Consider the following 17,153-nt stretch of genomic DNA (forward strand, 5'->3'; position numbering starts at 1 on the left):
TCAGATATTTCAGCTAGCCTCACAATGAGTTGCCCACAATTTTTCTATTGGATTGAGGTCAGGGATTTGCGATGGCTACTCTGATACCTTGACTCCCTAAGCCGCTTTACCACAACATCGGGGAACATGCTATGGGTCACTGCCCATTCGGAGGGCCCATTTGTGAACAAGCTTTAACTTCCTAGCTGATGTCTTGAAGTGTTCAATAGATGCACATAATTTTCCTTCCTCATGAAGCCATCTATTTTGTGAAGTCCCTCCTGCAGCCAACAACTGCAACTGCAGCTGCTGCCCCCGTACTTCACGTTGAGATGGTGTTCTTCGCCTTGCAGCTCCCCATTATGTCATTGCAGCCAAACAGTTCAATTTTTGTTAAATCAGGGCAAAGGACGAAAACTAAGATCTTTGTCCCCATGTGCGGTTGCAAACTGTAGTCTGGCTTTTTATGTTGGGTTGTGGAGCACTGGCATCTTGTTGCTGAGCAGGCTTTCAGGTTAAGTGACATGGGACTTGTTTTACTTTGGATAAAGATACTTGCGTACCTGTTTCGTCCGGCATCTTCACAATGTCCTTGTGAACAGTGTTGCTTTGGGATTGATTTGCACTTGTCGCGCCAAAGTACTTTCATCTCTCACAGACAGAACATGGTGGTACCATGAAATTTGTACAGATGAATGAGGAACCTTCAGGCAAATTGCTTCCAAGAATGACCCATACATTTGGAGGTCATTTTAAAGTGGGGATGTATGGGGCTTGACTCCCTTTTGGAGCCAGCCACAAGTGGCCTCTCCAGGAACTGCACTTGTGGCGAATTTCTTTTGGTTTTCTCATGATATCAAGCAAATTGGACTCAAACTGGCCACAAAATGAGGTCCTCTAGTGTCTCAATAGAAGATAAACACAGTTAAAAAATCTAAAATCTAAAAGGTGAATGATACAGATCATAGCTACGTATGTACACAGGAAAGCCTGCCACTGCCTGATAGAACATCCTCATATTGAATGGAGCCTCTGCAGAAAGTAAAATCAGCTCTGCCCCGTCTTACACAACCCCTCGTTGAACAGCGTCCACGTCCACCCACTGGATGGAAATGCAATGTAGCAGGTGTTTTCCGCCAACTGAAGTCCAACACCCACTCCTTCGTCTTACCAGTGTAAAGCTGCAGGTTGTTCAGCCCACACCACTCAACCAAGGACTCTGCAACACTCCTGTACTCAGCCTCCTTCCCCTCACTGATGCAGCTCACAATCGTTCACAATGGTTTTGATTTTGGTCACTGTAGAGGAAAGATGGCACACAACCTGGCAGCCTCGCTGTGACCATAAACTAAACTAACAATGTCTGGACTCCAAATTTAACACACAAACTTTTGCATAGTTCCAAAAATGGTGCACTGTTTCTTTAAAGCAATTGTGTTTTTCAGTCTGATTAAATATTTACCCTTTTTGTCTCCTATTTCATTAGATATACATAAATAAATATAAATCATAGTCATATTCTGAGAGGAATTTCCATAATAGAGTAAATTTCCCCACTGATACAAACCCAATATTATCTGAATATTTAAGGAGCAGACTCTGAGAGAAATGGGGGTGATTTTCTCCACAGATCTGTCACATTGGACTTTTTTTGGCGTAATAAAATACTATATCTGTCTCTCCCGAGCATATTCTTTATTTAACTGGGAAGGAGCTTTATCCCTGAGCAAATTTTCTCCAGTTTTAGTACGAATAACAACTTCCAAAAAGTCTCTCCCATTTATGCTTTGCTGTACTTTCATTGTTAAAAGCTGATGTGTCTATTTGATGAATAATCTTGAGCTGCTTGATCAAATTATAGGTGTTAAACAGTATTTACGAAGCAAAAAATAGGGTTTTTACATTCTAGAAAAAGATGTTTTAAGGTTTGTGATGTTTTGTTCTGTTCACGGCAGCCTTGTATTAACCACCACAGTATGATATGGTGGTAGGTTGTTCTCCCTGTTATTAGATAAGGACTCCTGCGCATATCTGGCTTCAACACTGTGAGAGAGCCATATACAGTACAGTGAGAGGATTTTTAGTCGTAGAAAGGCTCATTAGGTGCCGTTTTAGTTGTGTTGTAGCTAGGGTTGTCCCGATCCGATCACATGATCGGAAATCGGGGCAGTCGCATGACTGCAGACTCGATCGGATCAGGTATTGGATAAACAATATATATATATTTATTGTTATTTTTAATCACATTTACAATATGTGGGATAGTGATTAAAAATAAATGAGAATAAAATAGTATTTATTAACTACCAACATATATAGGCCGGGTCTGTGTCTGTGACAGACGCCACTGAACAGCACATGCGCGGAACATGGCGGCACGCAGCAGTTGGTTTTGAAGCTCGGGATCTCGAGAGGTGGGAAGGACAAAGCTGCTTTTAACACCACAAACTTGATACGACACCTCAATACACTGCACTGCAGTTTACAATACACTGCACCGAGAATACGAGTCAGGAGTGCAGTTCCAAAAAGCACAATACTGGCCTTACGCTACTTGAAAACAGTCACTTTTATTTGCTCATTTGTTTGCATTTGATATTTTGATGCCTATTTTAAGTTAAGCAGCTATTTGTTTTAATACTAGACTATTGAGTCTTTAAACCATGGTCTGGGTGGATATTCGATTCTGATTGGCTGCAGGGTGTCCGTTAAAAAGTGTTGTGGACACCTATAAAAAAAGTTCCAGTCAAATAGCCTGATTGTTCTAAATTATTGCATTGGCTCAAGCGCTAGTTGGTAACCGTGGCAACAGAAACTCAACATACGTTGTTTCACAGTTTATCACAACGGCAAGACAGTAGAGGACACACAGTAAGAGGTGCACTTGCCCTCTGAAATGATACCTTGTATCACGTAACATAACGTTAAGCAATCATCTCACTTCCCTCCACTGATTAGGCCTAATATAACAGCTGCGGCCGACTGAGCTGCAGGTTCTGTGGCCAGAGCCAGTTACCTTGGCAACGTGTCACAACAAAAGATATTAAATAGTTTACTCAGCCGCTTCTTGTGAAAAACTTACGATTTTAACGGTAAAAAACAACATTAACGTATTAATAATTGATTTAATCTTCATTTCTCTCGTAAGTGACCATGATATAAGCGGGATAATGCCCTTCGAGGTGTCCATTATTAGAAATGAAAGCGAAGTCCATTCATTCACGTCGGATGGTTCACGCCTCCGCGTCGTCAATTCACTTCTGATAATGGACACCTCGTTGAGCATTATCCTTTACGTAATGTTGCACTATTCCTAATGTGAAGAAAATTTTATTTTATTTCTGTGTTCTGTTCTGACATGAGATTGTAATTCAAGCTACCTCATAGAAGTTTACAATACACTGCACTGCATGCATGCACAATTGTGCATAAGTGTTACATGTTAGTATAAGAGCCATTGGTAAAAAATAAAATAAAATAAAATAAAAAATAAGGGACATCCTGGATCTTATTCTTTGCTCTTAGTTCGTTTCATAATGTTTTATAGAAGTATCGGATCGGGACTCGGTATCGGCAGATACTCAAAATCAAATGACTCGGACTCTGGGGCAAAAAAGCGTGATCGGGACATCCCAAGTTGTTGCTTTGCAGACTGACAACAGCAACCTTACAGTTTTCTGACACTATCATAGATGTGATCAATGCTGAGGGAAACTCCAAATCATGAATTTGCCAATTGTTTGTTGATAGATGTTAGTTGTTTTTGGTGGTTTCTATACTGGATACTGTATGCTGCTTCCTGCTAGCCTGTGATGTGTAATTGATTGACAGCTCATGAATCACCTTGTTAGAGTTGAGAGAACGGTGATTTGCCTTTGCTAGCTCACGTAGTGTAAAACAATGGAAGGACTGTTGCAGTCAAAACATTCCATGCATCTCACAGCAGCATTGCACTCTTAAAGAACTTCTTGGTTTTGTTCAAGTAATGCAAAATTAATCCATCTCCGTTGTTCTGACAAAACTATGCACATACACTCACAGCAAAATAGTCTGCGTACTGTTTTGCTTTTTTCAGCACATTATTGTGCTGAAAAAATTTAGTTCAGGTGACATTAAGCAGGTCTGGCTGCAACTTAGCCAGAGGTGGCAATATATATGGAAATATGTACTACTTAGGGTTAAATTCCAGCAATTGAGAGCCCACTTTTTTCCAGAATTTTAGCAAAAATTTACTCCTTTTCCATGTAAGAAAAGGCTGTGACCATGGTTGCATACAAAGACCATCACATACGCTGAGGATACAAAGACGCCTTCCCCAAACCTCATTAACATTGTTTCAAAGAATTTCTTTCTGTAATATAACTAGTTCAACTTTTCAGCTGCGGCGTTTCCTCCAGTTACTTTTCATGCTCAGAGGCACCGTACAGTTCAGCTGTGTGGTGAAACAGGCCAGGTCACCCGATAATGATGTTTTTAAAGTAGCTGACACAAGAATGTTGGAAAATGAAAGGAAATTTGATGTGTTATCTTGTCATTGGACACAGCAGCCACTGTGCTATCACATCACAATATAAAAATATCGAATACTTTATGTTAAATATTAGTTGCGTGATTGACGAAATGATAACAGTGTTTCCAAATGACCTCAACCACCTACTATACTAGAATTTATCTGCAATGAGCCAAGCTGACCTATTTATCAGTTGGTTACTTATCTGAAAATAAGGATCCAAGTGACAAAAAAAGCATCGTCAAACAGACTAAACTATGTCGGCTTTGAACAGTTGTCTGGTCATAATACCTGCACGTGGTTGTTAGTGCAGTACTGTATATTTGGAGATCAGTGTGATTGTAGATTGAGGTTAACTGTAGCTTGAGAAAACAGAAAAAAGCAAAAGGAACTGCGGAGATAAAATGGCAGCATAAGAAAGAACCACTAATCGTCTTTGTGGCCGGCAGCCAGCACTTATGGAAAACACTGGAGCCTCCTCCGTCTTCATCACTGACAGTGCTGTCTTGTTTTTATTCCTCTGAAGTGCCCTTCCTGCAGAAATAGTTGTTGCACACTGCTCCAAACCTCACTGGGGGATAAAAGAGTCTGAAACTGATACAGCCTCTCAGTTTATCTGATTTCCTCAACTCGTCAGACGGTACTTTAATGCTTTTACCCTCTGATGGACACGTAGGGCAAATGTGGACTGATCAAGTTACTTCCTGTTCAGCATTTGTTGATTCATGCGTCCCGTTATTTCTCAGGTTTTGGACCCACCATGATGAACGCTTCCTCTACATGCTGATGGACTATGTGCCGGGTGGCGAGCTGTTCAGCTTCCTACGAAGCCGTGGCCGCTTCAGCAACGCCACCGGCCTCTTCTATACCTCTGAGATCGTATGCGCCATCGAGTACCTCCACTCCAAAGAAATCGTCTACCGCGACCTGAAGCCTGAGAACATCCTGCTGGACAGCGAAGGACACATCCGCCTCACCGACTTCGGCTTCGCTAAGAAGCTCTCTGACAGGTGATAGAAATAATATCAGTATTGATTTTGACAACCACAATTACAGAGTGATTTATAAAGTAGTTTAAATGAGCTGAAACAAACCAAATTGGCAGTATATGCAAGGGGAGAGATAAAACAGGGTAATAAAAACCAGTTAATAAATCGTGCACTACCACAAAGTTTAAGAAGGGATTTAAAAGATGATATTGATTTTCAGTCAGAGCTCAGACTGTTCTAGGAGCTCTGATTGAAAAGACAACGTATTTATAATATGAATCTGGCAGCTTTGTCCACACTGGAGTGGTTTGTTTGTTGGACACCAAGTTGTGATATGTGATGTAGAAACAGTGTTGATAATGGATTCATTGTGTTGATGGTTTAGTGGGGAAAACAATGAGAAACTTTCTGGTTCCAGCCTCTGAAAATATTGGAATATAGCAAATTCTCACACATATGCCACATTTAACTTGGATGTGATTGGGTTTGGCACCGACTGAAAGGCATTTCTGACAGTTTATTGCATAGAGATACATTAAATAAGTACTCTCGCCTCTCACACTAGAAGTCTCATTGACTGGAAGTTTGCACACCAACAAAAAATTTAAAAATAATATAAATAGAAATTGTTGGCTTTCGACAGCGTCAGTACTAAAATTGGCGTGAGATACACATTTCTATTATAAATGAGCAAGATCAGTCAAAATCCCAACAAATAGGAGGCACCACAATTCCAAACACGAGTACCTCAAAACCCAGTGGACAGAATTTCACCAATTTTAGTGTTAATGAAAACCAGTGCCATATTAATTGCTGCAAGTGGGCTAACTATTTTTTATGACAAGAATTGTCTCAATTGGCTCGTTCACAGCATTTCATAATTTATTAAACTTGATTTTAATTGCTTTGTGCAGACGTCATACAAGATGTTTAATCGACACAACCTCTGTGCATAACCTTGTGCTGCTGTGGTCTTTCCATTAATGTGACAGCCTTCAGTTTATACTTGTCACAGGTTTGACCTCATCAGTTTGCCGTCGTGACATTTACGTCAAAGTGACTGGAGCATTTATTCAGACATGACACCAACATGGAAAAGTACCCAGCACCATTGTGTAATGAAGCCCGTCTTTTAAAGGGGCTTTACTTTTGGAATTCTATGGGGTTATAGGTGTTTGTTGCCTTCTGTTTCATTCCTTCCTGAAGCATGTGTGGCTGCAGCTGGGTAACAGTCGAGGATTCTCCGCTCTCAGCTCATGGTGTTTGATGCTTGATGAATTGTCAGTGGTAAGGGAATGACAAAGCAGCTGTCAGTCCACAACGTACGTCTGAGCTCATACTGTACATTCGCTCACAGGCTGTGCTTTGCAGGCGGCATTTCGATTTCGTTTGTATGTGTAGGTTGTGGATTTGGTGGAAATTCCTGATTAAACTTGAAGAAACACATTGAAGACTTGGTGTAGTCCAGAGGTCATCCCGTTCCACATTAGTCCATTGGTTTTTAGGGCTTGTATCAGTTTAAGTTTCGGTGAGTGAGCCTTTCTCCCGTCTTTCCCCTTTCTGATATGGATACTTGCTACTGGTTCCCAACCTTGGGGTTAAGGCCCTTCTTGAATCACAACCTAAATCTGAGAAAAAATTAAGTTCTGTTCCACAAAATAATATTTTTCATGATGGAATTTCGACTTTTGTGTGACCTTTTGCTTTTTTTTCTTGTGAGATATGGGACAGTTTTACTTCGATGGGTCTCTCAAAGTGATTTGCTTATAACAAAATGGCAAGATTGCAGCAACATTACTTTCAAAATGAATGCTGTATTTCTGCTGTTAACCTTGTGATCATCGAGATGAAAGGTAAAATAGTTGTCATTGTAACCTTTCCGGAGTTGTTTCCTGTCTGTGATTAATGCAAAATGCTGTGCGGCGTTTTGGCATCTGATACGCCTGTAAAAGCTTTTATTATTTACTCCAAATGGGGTTCTTGGGTTGTATTTCATTCTCTCACAGCCCCACCAATGCAGCCCTTCACTGTTTTGATTCAAAGCTGTTATCATTGTGAATCCCTGCCCTCAATATGTTTAAAAGGAAGTGCCTTTTGGGTTGTCTGATAGGGTCTGAAACCCCTTTCTGATTGGGAATCTTGGGAATATGAAATCTTACAATCGCACCCAGTTCCTGCTGCAGCTGGCAAGGTGTGCGGTGATATGGAAGCAGTATGAGTTTAAACTTTGTATCAAGGCTGCAAAGACATACGAAAGACACAAAGTTGTTGGCGAGAGGGAGGTGGGAGGTAGGAGGAGGCTGTGACAGGGGATTTTTATGCGACAACAGTCCAGACCAGGTAGGAACACTGTGACTTTCGACGTGATCAAAGTTTTATGGACCGGTTTGTTTCATGCTCAATGAACCCTCAGGCTCTTGCTGTTTGCTGGTTGGGGTAGCCACATTTTATTTCTGCTTTGAATTCAATTAGTTTGGCCCATTACCTCATGACATGATTAACTTGTTAAATGGTTGATGTGGACATTTAACTACTGTGGGCAAATACAGTGTTTGACATTAGAGGAATGAGGAAAAGGCATCCTGCTCATTTCCTGTGTGTTCAGTGTCCTTGAAAAGATCATATTTTCTTCTGGGAATTTGAGGGTCTCCTCACAACTCCAAGAAACCCCTGGCAGTGCCATTGAAGGACATACTTCCCCCAACTGATGTCATTTAGTCTGAACTAGATATGCAGTGAGCGAGGCCTCCCGGCGACCTCAGTAGAATTGAAAAGATGCTCTGTAGAGGAGAAGAGACGGCTTTATATCTGCACTGCAGCCTTGCTTACTGCAGTGTTTCTCCCAAGTGTTTCACCCAGCACTGCGTTGACCCCCGCTGACATGTAAACATAATGGAGTAAGATTACATTTTCCCCCAGACTGGGAGAGCAAAACAGATGGGGAGTAGATACCTCTCTGATGTGCAAGTGACTCACTTATATAAATGGAGGGCAGCAGAACTGCCTGCGATAGGAAGACAACTGCCTCATTGCCACTAGCTCTCTTGTACTTTGCCCGTTCAGGACGTGATATAGCGTCATCACAGCCTGGTCCTCCCCATGCTGCCACAGTGTCCCCTGCTGGCGGACAAACTCATCAACACATTTAAACACGGAGCCCTTTTTAATGACACACGACGCCCTGAAGAGAAACAACACAAGTGTCTTCTTTCCATCGTGGCCACGCCTGCTCTATACCCCACACTCTATTCCCCCAACATCAGCAGCCTCTTCATCCTCCACCAGGACCAACATCATTTCCATACAAATTACCGTCACCATGGCAACTGGCCGAAAGAGGTCATTACACAGGTGATATCAGTGACAGACGATGAAAAGCTGGCGGCGGGCCAAGTGTTCTTCATCAGAGGACAAGTGGTTTTCACAGAGAACACTGTGCATGTTTGTTAGACATGCACAGCGTGTCAATCAGCTGTTCTGTCAGCCAGAAGGATGCGAGCCAGAGGCAAATAATCTGCTTTAGACTTCCTGCTGTTCACACTCGCCAGGCATCCTTCACTTATTGTCCAGTACTTGTGTTTGGACTCTCGCCCTCATCACACTTTCATCCTGTGGTCGCCCAGCCAATAGTGACTGACACTCCCAGATCTATTTCTCCCGCATCCACACATCAAGTATCGTCGCAGTACTATAAAAGATGACATGGCTGGGTCGGGTGTCACGGACAGATCACGTTACCTATGGGTGTTGTCTTTCCTGTGCAACTGGAGTCTCTATTTTACACACAGTGTGGAATGTACAAGTGTATACAGAGCAATCACTTACAAACAATCATGGCCACTCAACACGCTGACAATAACTGACTGTGGTAGTTACTTACTTACTTATATATTTGCATAAGCAGAACGGGGGTTCTGAACATTACATATTAATATGAGCAACTTACTTTTAATAATTGTCATGCATTATGAAAATTGCCCATCTTTCCAAGTAATTTTAAGATAGTTGCACTTTTATGCCTGTTTCGCAAATGTTCGCAACATTCCCCACAAATTTGACAACCCATCATTCATTTTAACTGATTTATCTTAAAAAATGCTGAAGGTTTAATGTTCCAGCTTCTCAAATGTGAGAATTTGCTGCTGTGTGCTTGTCTGAAGTTGTAGCAGCTATTAAAACAATTAATTCATTTTGAAAATAAGTTGCCAGATTAATTAATGATGAAAAATAACAGTTCTCACTCAAAGTCCTGCAGTGCTTTTGATATCACTTGATCAAGTTGCAGGTTTTAATTTAAGGTAGAAGAAGAAATCATTACACTCTGCTAAAGATAAACAGAGAGCAAGTACAAAAAAGGTGTGCATTATTATTTAACTTTTATTTCAGTTCATTTTTCAGTATGGTAATTCTGAAAATGTGTGTTTTACCAAAATTACCCACCATACACTTGCTGGAGATGAACTCGTTAACACTCAGTGTTGATGATAGGTTAAAAAGACTCAATCCCGAAGCTAAATGAAAATCGAACATGTGTACTGCCTGCATCAATACAACCTGCCCAACCTTAACTGATTCGGAAAGCTACAGCAACACCAATCACAAGATCCAGTAGAAACCTCCGTTTTAGCAGATTTTAATGACCACATTTAAGGTGTGTATGAGGATGGCCTCTGGCTATCAGTCTGACCTGCTAACCTCATAATAGCCTGAGATACAAGGTAGGTCTCTATTGATGATTCCAGGCCTGCCAACTGTAGATTGACCTGCCTGACATTTCTTTTTTTTTTTTTCAATTGGCAAAGAGAATAATGTACGAAGAATTGAGGTCAGTGTGCTTACTTGGCCTTGGCCATAGATTCTCGAAAAGTAATTTGAAAAGTGTGTATAGACCTAAATTGTTAAAAAGACAGCATATTACCAAATTCATCAAAAAACAATGGAAGTATGATTCATATGCCTTTGGATCAATTTCTAATAAGTATATTACAATTAGCTTCCAAGCTAACGGGGCTTGCTGATGGAATTTTGCTCATTTGACAGCTGATTTATTTATTTATTTATTTTTTTTTTTTTTTTTTTCCTGACAGTTTGGCAATTTATCTGGCAAAATACAGAAGAATAGAAGGACCTCCAATTTAGTTGAAAATGTGATTTGGGATGAAATACTAAATTGAATAAGGGTTTTTAAGACACCTTTTTAAGCACTTAACCTTAAATGAATTATTAGTTTTGATGAAATCCAGGACTTGAAGACCTCCTTCTGCTTAACTATTGGAAAGTACAAATCTTTGAAGCTTATGTGATTTATTATTCCAGATAAAATCCACATTCTATGGACCTCTGTGGCTGTTGAATCATTTACAAATAAAGATAATGGTTTAGTTTGTTTGACACTACTGGTTCTTGTCTTTTAAAAGAAAAAGCATTTTGTCATCCGCCAGTTGGGAAATTTGTAACTCCTGAGCAAAAATTGAGATTCCCTCAGAATTTGAGTAATTTAAAAGTAATTTACAATATTAATTGACAATAGTGCAGTGGGCAACCTGGCCTGACCCTTCTATTAATGTGGAATCTTTTCGAGGTATAAAATTAATTATAACTGACCCATTAATTTCTTTGTAAAACATCCTAACAGTATCAACAATGTGAATATGTGCCTTAGACTTAATTGCCGACAAATTTGCATATGATCAAATTTAAAAGAGAATTGTTGAATTTCCAAAACCCTCTCATACCACAGCTCTCCTGGGTAGCACCTGATTTCAAAATCATTTGCCTACGGTCCGATAATGGACAATGGATTTTTCCCAAATTGAAGGTCAGAGGAAGAAATTAAAAATAGAAGTTAATCTTCTGTTAACCCATGTGAATTTATTTGGACTAGGGTTGAGGAAATGCCATGCATCAGTCAAAGAAAGGTTGGAGGAGAGCAATGAAACAAGGTTATTACTCTGTGAAGCTTGGTTTAGCCTGGGAGGGTATCTGTCCAACCTTTCATCAGAACATTCATTAATGTTGCTGCAGAGGATTATACATGGACCTCGGTACGTATTGTTAAGTAAAATTAAATCAGACTCCGTTCTTTGCATAACAAAAAACATTGTCTTCCTCCTGATGATACACATGACATCAAGAGAATTAAATGTAAACTCCATAGAGGGGAAAAAAGACTGCTCAGTGGCTGAAATACTGGTGAGATTACAGCAAAAGACTAAAAGAAATAGCTTACTGCTGTAGAGATTTCAAACAAATTATGACTGTCTCATGAAGTGGCAGCTCGAAAAGAATAATATTTTGAGTGTGATTGCTTCCAATAGTTCTTGAGTTTGATAGAACCCTTTCTTGAAGGGGAACAACAGAGAAAGATTAAATCAACGAGCGAGTCTTTTAGACGTATGACTCATGGTTGCATTTCAGAAGGAGCGGGCCTATTTTCTTTTCACGTTTTTCATGTCCTTGAATGAACGGCCTCACACGGTTCCATTTTGAAGATAAGAAACATAAAATTTCCACACATGAAACGCAAATTTTGACTTAGCTTCTTAATTAACTAAGCCGATAAGGTGCAATTTGGACTCCTGTTTCTCCACACAGCGCTTTTGTTGCCTCTGAATTGTCAATCTTTTTTTCCGTTTTCCACAAAAGGACCATGGAAAGAGCCTCCTTTGCTTTCTTCCCCTTGCTTTCTTCACTAAAGGCCGAAGCTTGTCTCTTGCTTCTTTCTCCTCTGCAGATAGTGCTTCTGTAATCTTTATCTTGTTGTTGAGAAGGAACCTTTGAGCCTTTCACCTCCTTCCATCACGACGTTGCCTCATTGCAAACGGGATAGTGCTTAATCTTCTTGAACTGTCTTGTCGCCACTGCCGAATGCAATGGAAGACGTCAACCTTGTCCTTCAGACTCTCACAAATTTTGGGAGCCACTTTTCTTTGTATATCAGTGATCCAGCTCCTGATGTTTTCTCCATCTTTCTCCCCCACATCATGAATGTTCAGTGACCATCTTTGACTGTAACGCTGCAGCAATACCTGCCTTCAGTGTCTTATTTCCTACTTGTACTTTATCAGTTTTTTCTTTCATGCTTTCCAGTGTTCGTTTCTTTTGATTAACATCCAGAGAGATTTTTCTCCAATCACGTCATCAGATGGTTCACAGATTGCTTCTAGGATTTCAGCATTTTCTCTTGTGTCCTGTCTGGTGTAACGCCACCATCAGCTTCCTCCATTGTCATGGCCATGGTCGAATTTTTATTTTTTATTTTTTTTGCCTTTTCTTTCTCCCATTACATCATTACATCTTTGTTTAGTCACAAATCCATCAATTTACTTCAGCGAAAACGTACACCCTCCCACAATGCCTCCATTTTGGCCATCCCTGACCTGCCTGACATATTCCACATGCCATAGTTACAGAACAATAGAGCAGAAAAAAGGCAACATAATTAAGTTAAACTGACATGAGCAAACATGCATATACAAGTAAACAGTGTCTGTCATAATTTCCCAGAGCCCAAGGTAAAATGATCATGTTGTTTACATATAAACCTGAGAAATGAAACCCCACATCGGGAATGTTTGGTTTGTGCTTGATAAATAACTTTAATTACAGATTTGTTGACTAACCATTTAAGAGCAACCCCAAACATGTGGAAATAGAGAAATTAACACATGTACAGCCTATATTTAACAAGTGTTTTCACACCTGTCCCTTTCTATCTGATCAGAACCTGGACTCTGTGTGGCACTCCTGAGTACTTGGCTCCTGAAGTCATCCAAAGCAAAGGTCACGGCCGAGCGGTGGACTGGTGGGCTCTGGGCATCCTCGTCTTTGAAATGTTGGCTGGGTAAGTGTACAGTGCACACCACACTCAACCTATTTTAAACACCAGGGGGCGCTCTCCTCCTCCAGAGCAGCTGAGGTGAAGCAGCACTGAGCAACACCTCTGTTAAAGAGCATCTAAATTTCAGCCCTTTGGACAAATACTGTTAAGACACAGTTTATCTAGAAAAATGTGAGTTCTGCTGCTGTGCACAACATCTCTGAGATCTTAGCCCCATCTGAGAGATCAGAGAAATGTCTGCAGAGAGAATTTCTCATGCTCTAAACTCACACACACAGGTGAAAAATCCCTCTGTGAAGCCCAGACAGTGAACTCTTTAAGCAACTCTCCACGTGACTGGAATTGATGATCATCTCTCAAAACAATACAAAAATCACACAATAACTCAAGCACCTGTACAAGAGTGATGCAATCCTACATAACAGCCCTGCAAGTAAAACTCAGTGAGAGAACAGAGCAGTGGAGGAGCCTGTGTACATGGAACAAAAGAATTAATCAATTAATCATATAGCTGTTATTGTCTCAGTGTAGGAAATCTATTCATTGGGTGCTTATTGAATACCGCAGAGCTGCGACAAATTAATCTATGAATGAGAATCATTGTTGGAGGTGAAGAACAATGACGCTGATCCCCCTTCAGAAAGCGCTCCGGTTTATTCTAACGTTCTCAGTCATTCTCAGTGAATATTAATGCGTGCGCCTTATTGGCATTCATAGAGAACAGGCCTGAAGGTTGAGATGACTTAAACATTGATTGGGGCAGGGACACACCAGGTGATAGTCCATAATTCAGCTGTTAATTCATTGAATCCAATAGCATGGCCTTACATGAATATTGACTGGTATTTTTTGGCAATATTCAATAGTTTTTGTTTTTATATAAGACTCTTGTCTAACATACTCTTTTCTACCTCCACCCTAATACAGTGGAGGTAAACAGAATTTAATTTGTGGTCATCTGTGACAGGTGAATGCATCGGGGCTGAGAGACGAGATCTGTATTTGGTTTTTATCATAGTGAGATGTGCTTAAAGGCAGTGTAAGAGACAGTTTAACCACCTTATATTTACTATTTGGACCAAGTCACACACAGAGGACGCTGTCATGCTGTTTCTTGCTCCATTTAAATGCATCCATTCTCTCTCACCGGAGACTCTGTCAAGTGTCAAGTGTCAAGTGGATGGTTTTTGTCACATTCTCCAATCCATCAAAGAGCAGCCCCCAAAATGCTGCAACTTTGCTCTGCGCTCCCCGCTGATAGCTTCTGCAGTGCTCACTCCTCGCCGCTTCGATAAAACAAAACCCCCAGCACAGGAAGACATAGGACATCAGAGTTTAGCCTGTTTGTGTTTATCAAAAATTCTGAAAGTCTTTCAGCCGGTGGAAAAACACACCAGTTATCTGCTCCATGTGAATGCCAATGTTACACCTCGCACCACGTTTTGGTGCACTCTTCATTAGCTTCAAGCAACAGCACATCTTGGAACCAGAGACTGAACCAAAAAGGTAAAGCCGCTGGCCATGAAACCAAAACAGTGAGCTAAGAGAGCCTCTGTAGAACTGAGACCTGTAGAGTGGGTGCCAAATATACATGGGTTCATCACTACAAGCGTCAACTTTAATGTTCCACTCGTGATCGTTTCATGCATTGTTAATGTCCAATATTGATTGGTGCAGCTTTAATGCTACAGCAATGGTGACAATTTAGCATTTAGGTCAAAGCACTGCTGTTCTGGAGTACGGCCCCACGGAGCCACTGACAGAGGTGCAGACCCTCAGGCTTATTGAACTGCAATTCCATTCATCTCCGTTGCATTGTGATGAGGGCAGAAATTACAGATATCTCAAAATGAAAATATGATTGGTTTTTTAATAGTAGTGGACCTGATACTATGTGAAGTTTGATCAAATATGCCATCCATCATGTTTAATCTGGACAGCATTGGTCAAACCTTGCCCCTTTAAGTAATGTGCAGCACCTTTGTCTAGTCCTATTGAAAGATCACATGTGTGTGAACCTGCCTTGCTCACACCCCTGCATCCATATTCTTTATATCCTGTTCGGTAAAGCGATCTGACTTTGAATTTGTGAAGGGACTGTGACCTTCTCCTAGCATTCATCAGGACAGGCTTTGAAGTGTTGCAGTCCTGGCAGAGGCTGGATGCCGCTGCACTGCCCTCAGCACCTCAGCAGGCAAGACGGAGGGCTCTCTTCATCTTGTGGTATTGTGCGGCTGTTTGTCAGAGGTCCTGATCCAAGAATGTAGCAGCTGCTTCTGAAAAGTCAGCAGTGGTAGATCGTCCTCCTCTGGGGTGACGCACAAGTTGAAAAAACATTCAGTGATGGGTCAGGGCCCCCAAGGGAGGAAGCCAAGGGAGAGCTGGAAAAAAAGGGTTTTCTCTCATAAGACTGCCTTCAGGGTCAGATTTCTGGTCTTAATGGAAACCAAACACATTGTGTGTATAAGTTCTGCACGCGGCTGTGTATATGAAGTCGTCACACCAAAATACTTCCCTCTTACCTGTAAACAGCGTTCAGTAATATTTCAGATTTTACCACTGGGTACATACCTATCACTCTTGACACATTCAGGGGACACACCTTATCGTTTTTACCTGATGCTACACGGCAAAGTAACAGTGTTATGAGTCGAAATTTAATTCGGCATGTATCTCATGCACCAACCTGTATGTATTTTAGTGAGAAATCTTGATTTTTTTAAACAGTTCGCCTCTCATTCCCATGGTCAACTTCCACTAAACTTGCTCAGGTAACCGGAGGAGGCTGAGTCATGTGTCCACATAAGGACACATTATGTGTTTTTCAATTCGCCGTCTCCTAACTGTTGATTGTACACTGTTTTGTCTTTAGATGTAATCATCACCATTGGTTTTGGCCTTGGTGCCCAACATTTTGGCAATGATGCCCCAATAAATTTGTTTTTATAAAAGGCCAAAGTGGCCTTGCCCTAAAAATGACTTAATTCTTGGCCTGTTTACCCCCGAGATGAGGACCTTTTTCAGTTTGTTGAATGGCCACGGCAGCTTACAGTGGTTCCGTCAGCCTTGGCTCAGGATCACTTCCATGGTAATGTTTTGAAATAAATTTCATCAAAAAGTATTTTAACGCAAAGATGAATCCCACTTTGGGATTTTAATTAAAGAAGAGGAAAATGAAACACGTGTGGTCCATCTCATTAAGAGCGCTCAATAAATTTGCCATTCAATTCTAATCTCTTATGCACAAAGAAAATATCAGTTTAATTAAAAAAAAAAAAAAAAAAAAGTTGGTGGGAAGATCATTCACCTGTGGATCTCTCTCTGTCTCTCATACTGTTAGGATCCGCTAACTTGTCTGGTCCTGGTGTACTCTTTTTCCCTTTTCCCTTAGTGTTATGTGTCTATCTGTGTGTTCCCCCGTCTGTTTTAGCTGGGTGTGTCCCTGCACTCAGCTGGCTCCACCCTACCAGCAGCGCACCTGATTAGGGCTGAGTATTTAAGGAAGGCTCTCAGCTTTGCCTACCAGCCACGTCCAGCGTTTGTCCTGCCTCAACCCACCATGTGGTGTCCTTTTGTTTGTTATCTCCACTCGTTGTGAGTGCGTTTTGTGTTTGTTTTAGCTCCTGTGTTTTTGCTGTTCTTTCCACTCCTTATGAGTGCGCTTTTTGTTCACCATTCTTGCTAATAAATTGTTTTTTTTTTCCCAACTCCAATTTAAAGGCATAGCCAAACACATACAACCATGTCCATAATCAAATCCAGTGTCTCCATTCTTACATGTTCATGGAGTTCATATTCTTTGATTTGTTCTTTGTTTTCATCTTCCAAGTTTGTT

The 17,153-nt window shown here is 40.9% G+C and overlaps 1 protein-coding gene across 1 annotated transcript in view; it reads left to right on the forward strand.

Moving 5' to 3' along the window:
• The window catches only part of prkx (protein kinase X-linked), a 37,216-nt gene that overhangs the window by 9,811 nt on the left and 10,252 nt on the right, over window positions 1-17,153 (forward strand). Inside the window, exons 3-4 of the mRNA XM_070957882.1 lie at window positions 5,236-5,499; window positions 13,202-13,321. Of these exons, the coding sequence (XP_070813983.1) occupies window positions 5,236-5,499; window positions 13,202-13,321 (384 nt within the window). The remainder of the gene's footprint in view (window positions 1-5,235; window positions 5,500-13,201; window positions 13,322-17,153) is intronic.

This window comes from Chaetodon trifascialis, chromosome 24 (assembly GCF_039877785.1).
Source record: "Chaetodon trifascialis isolate fChaTrf1 chromosome 24, fChaTrf1.hap1, whole genome shotgun sequence".
Lineage (NCBI taxonomy): Eukaryota > Metazoa > Chordata > Actinopteri > Chaetodontiformes > Chaetodontidae > Chaetodon > Chaetodon trifascialis.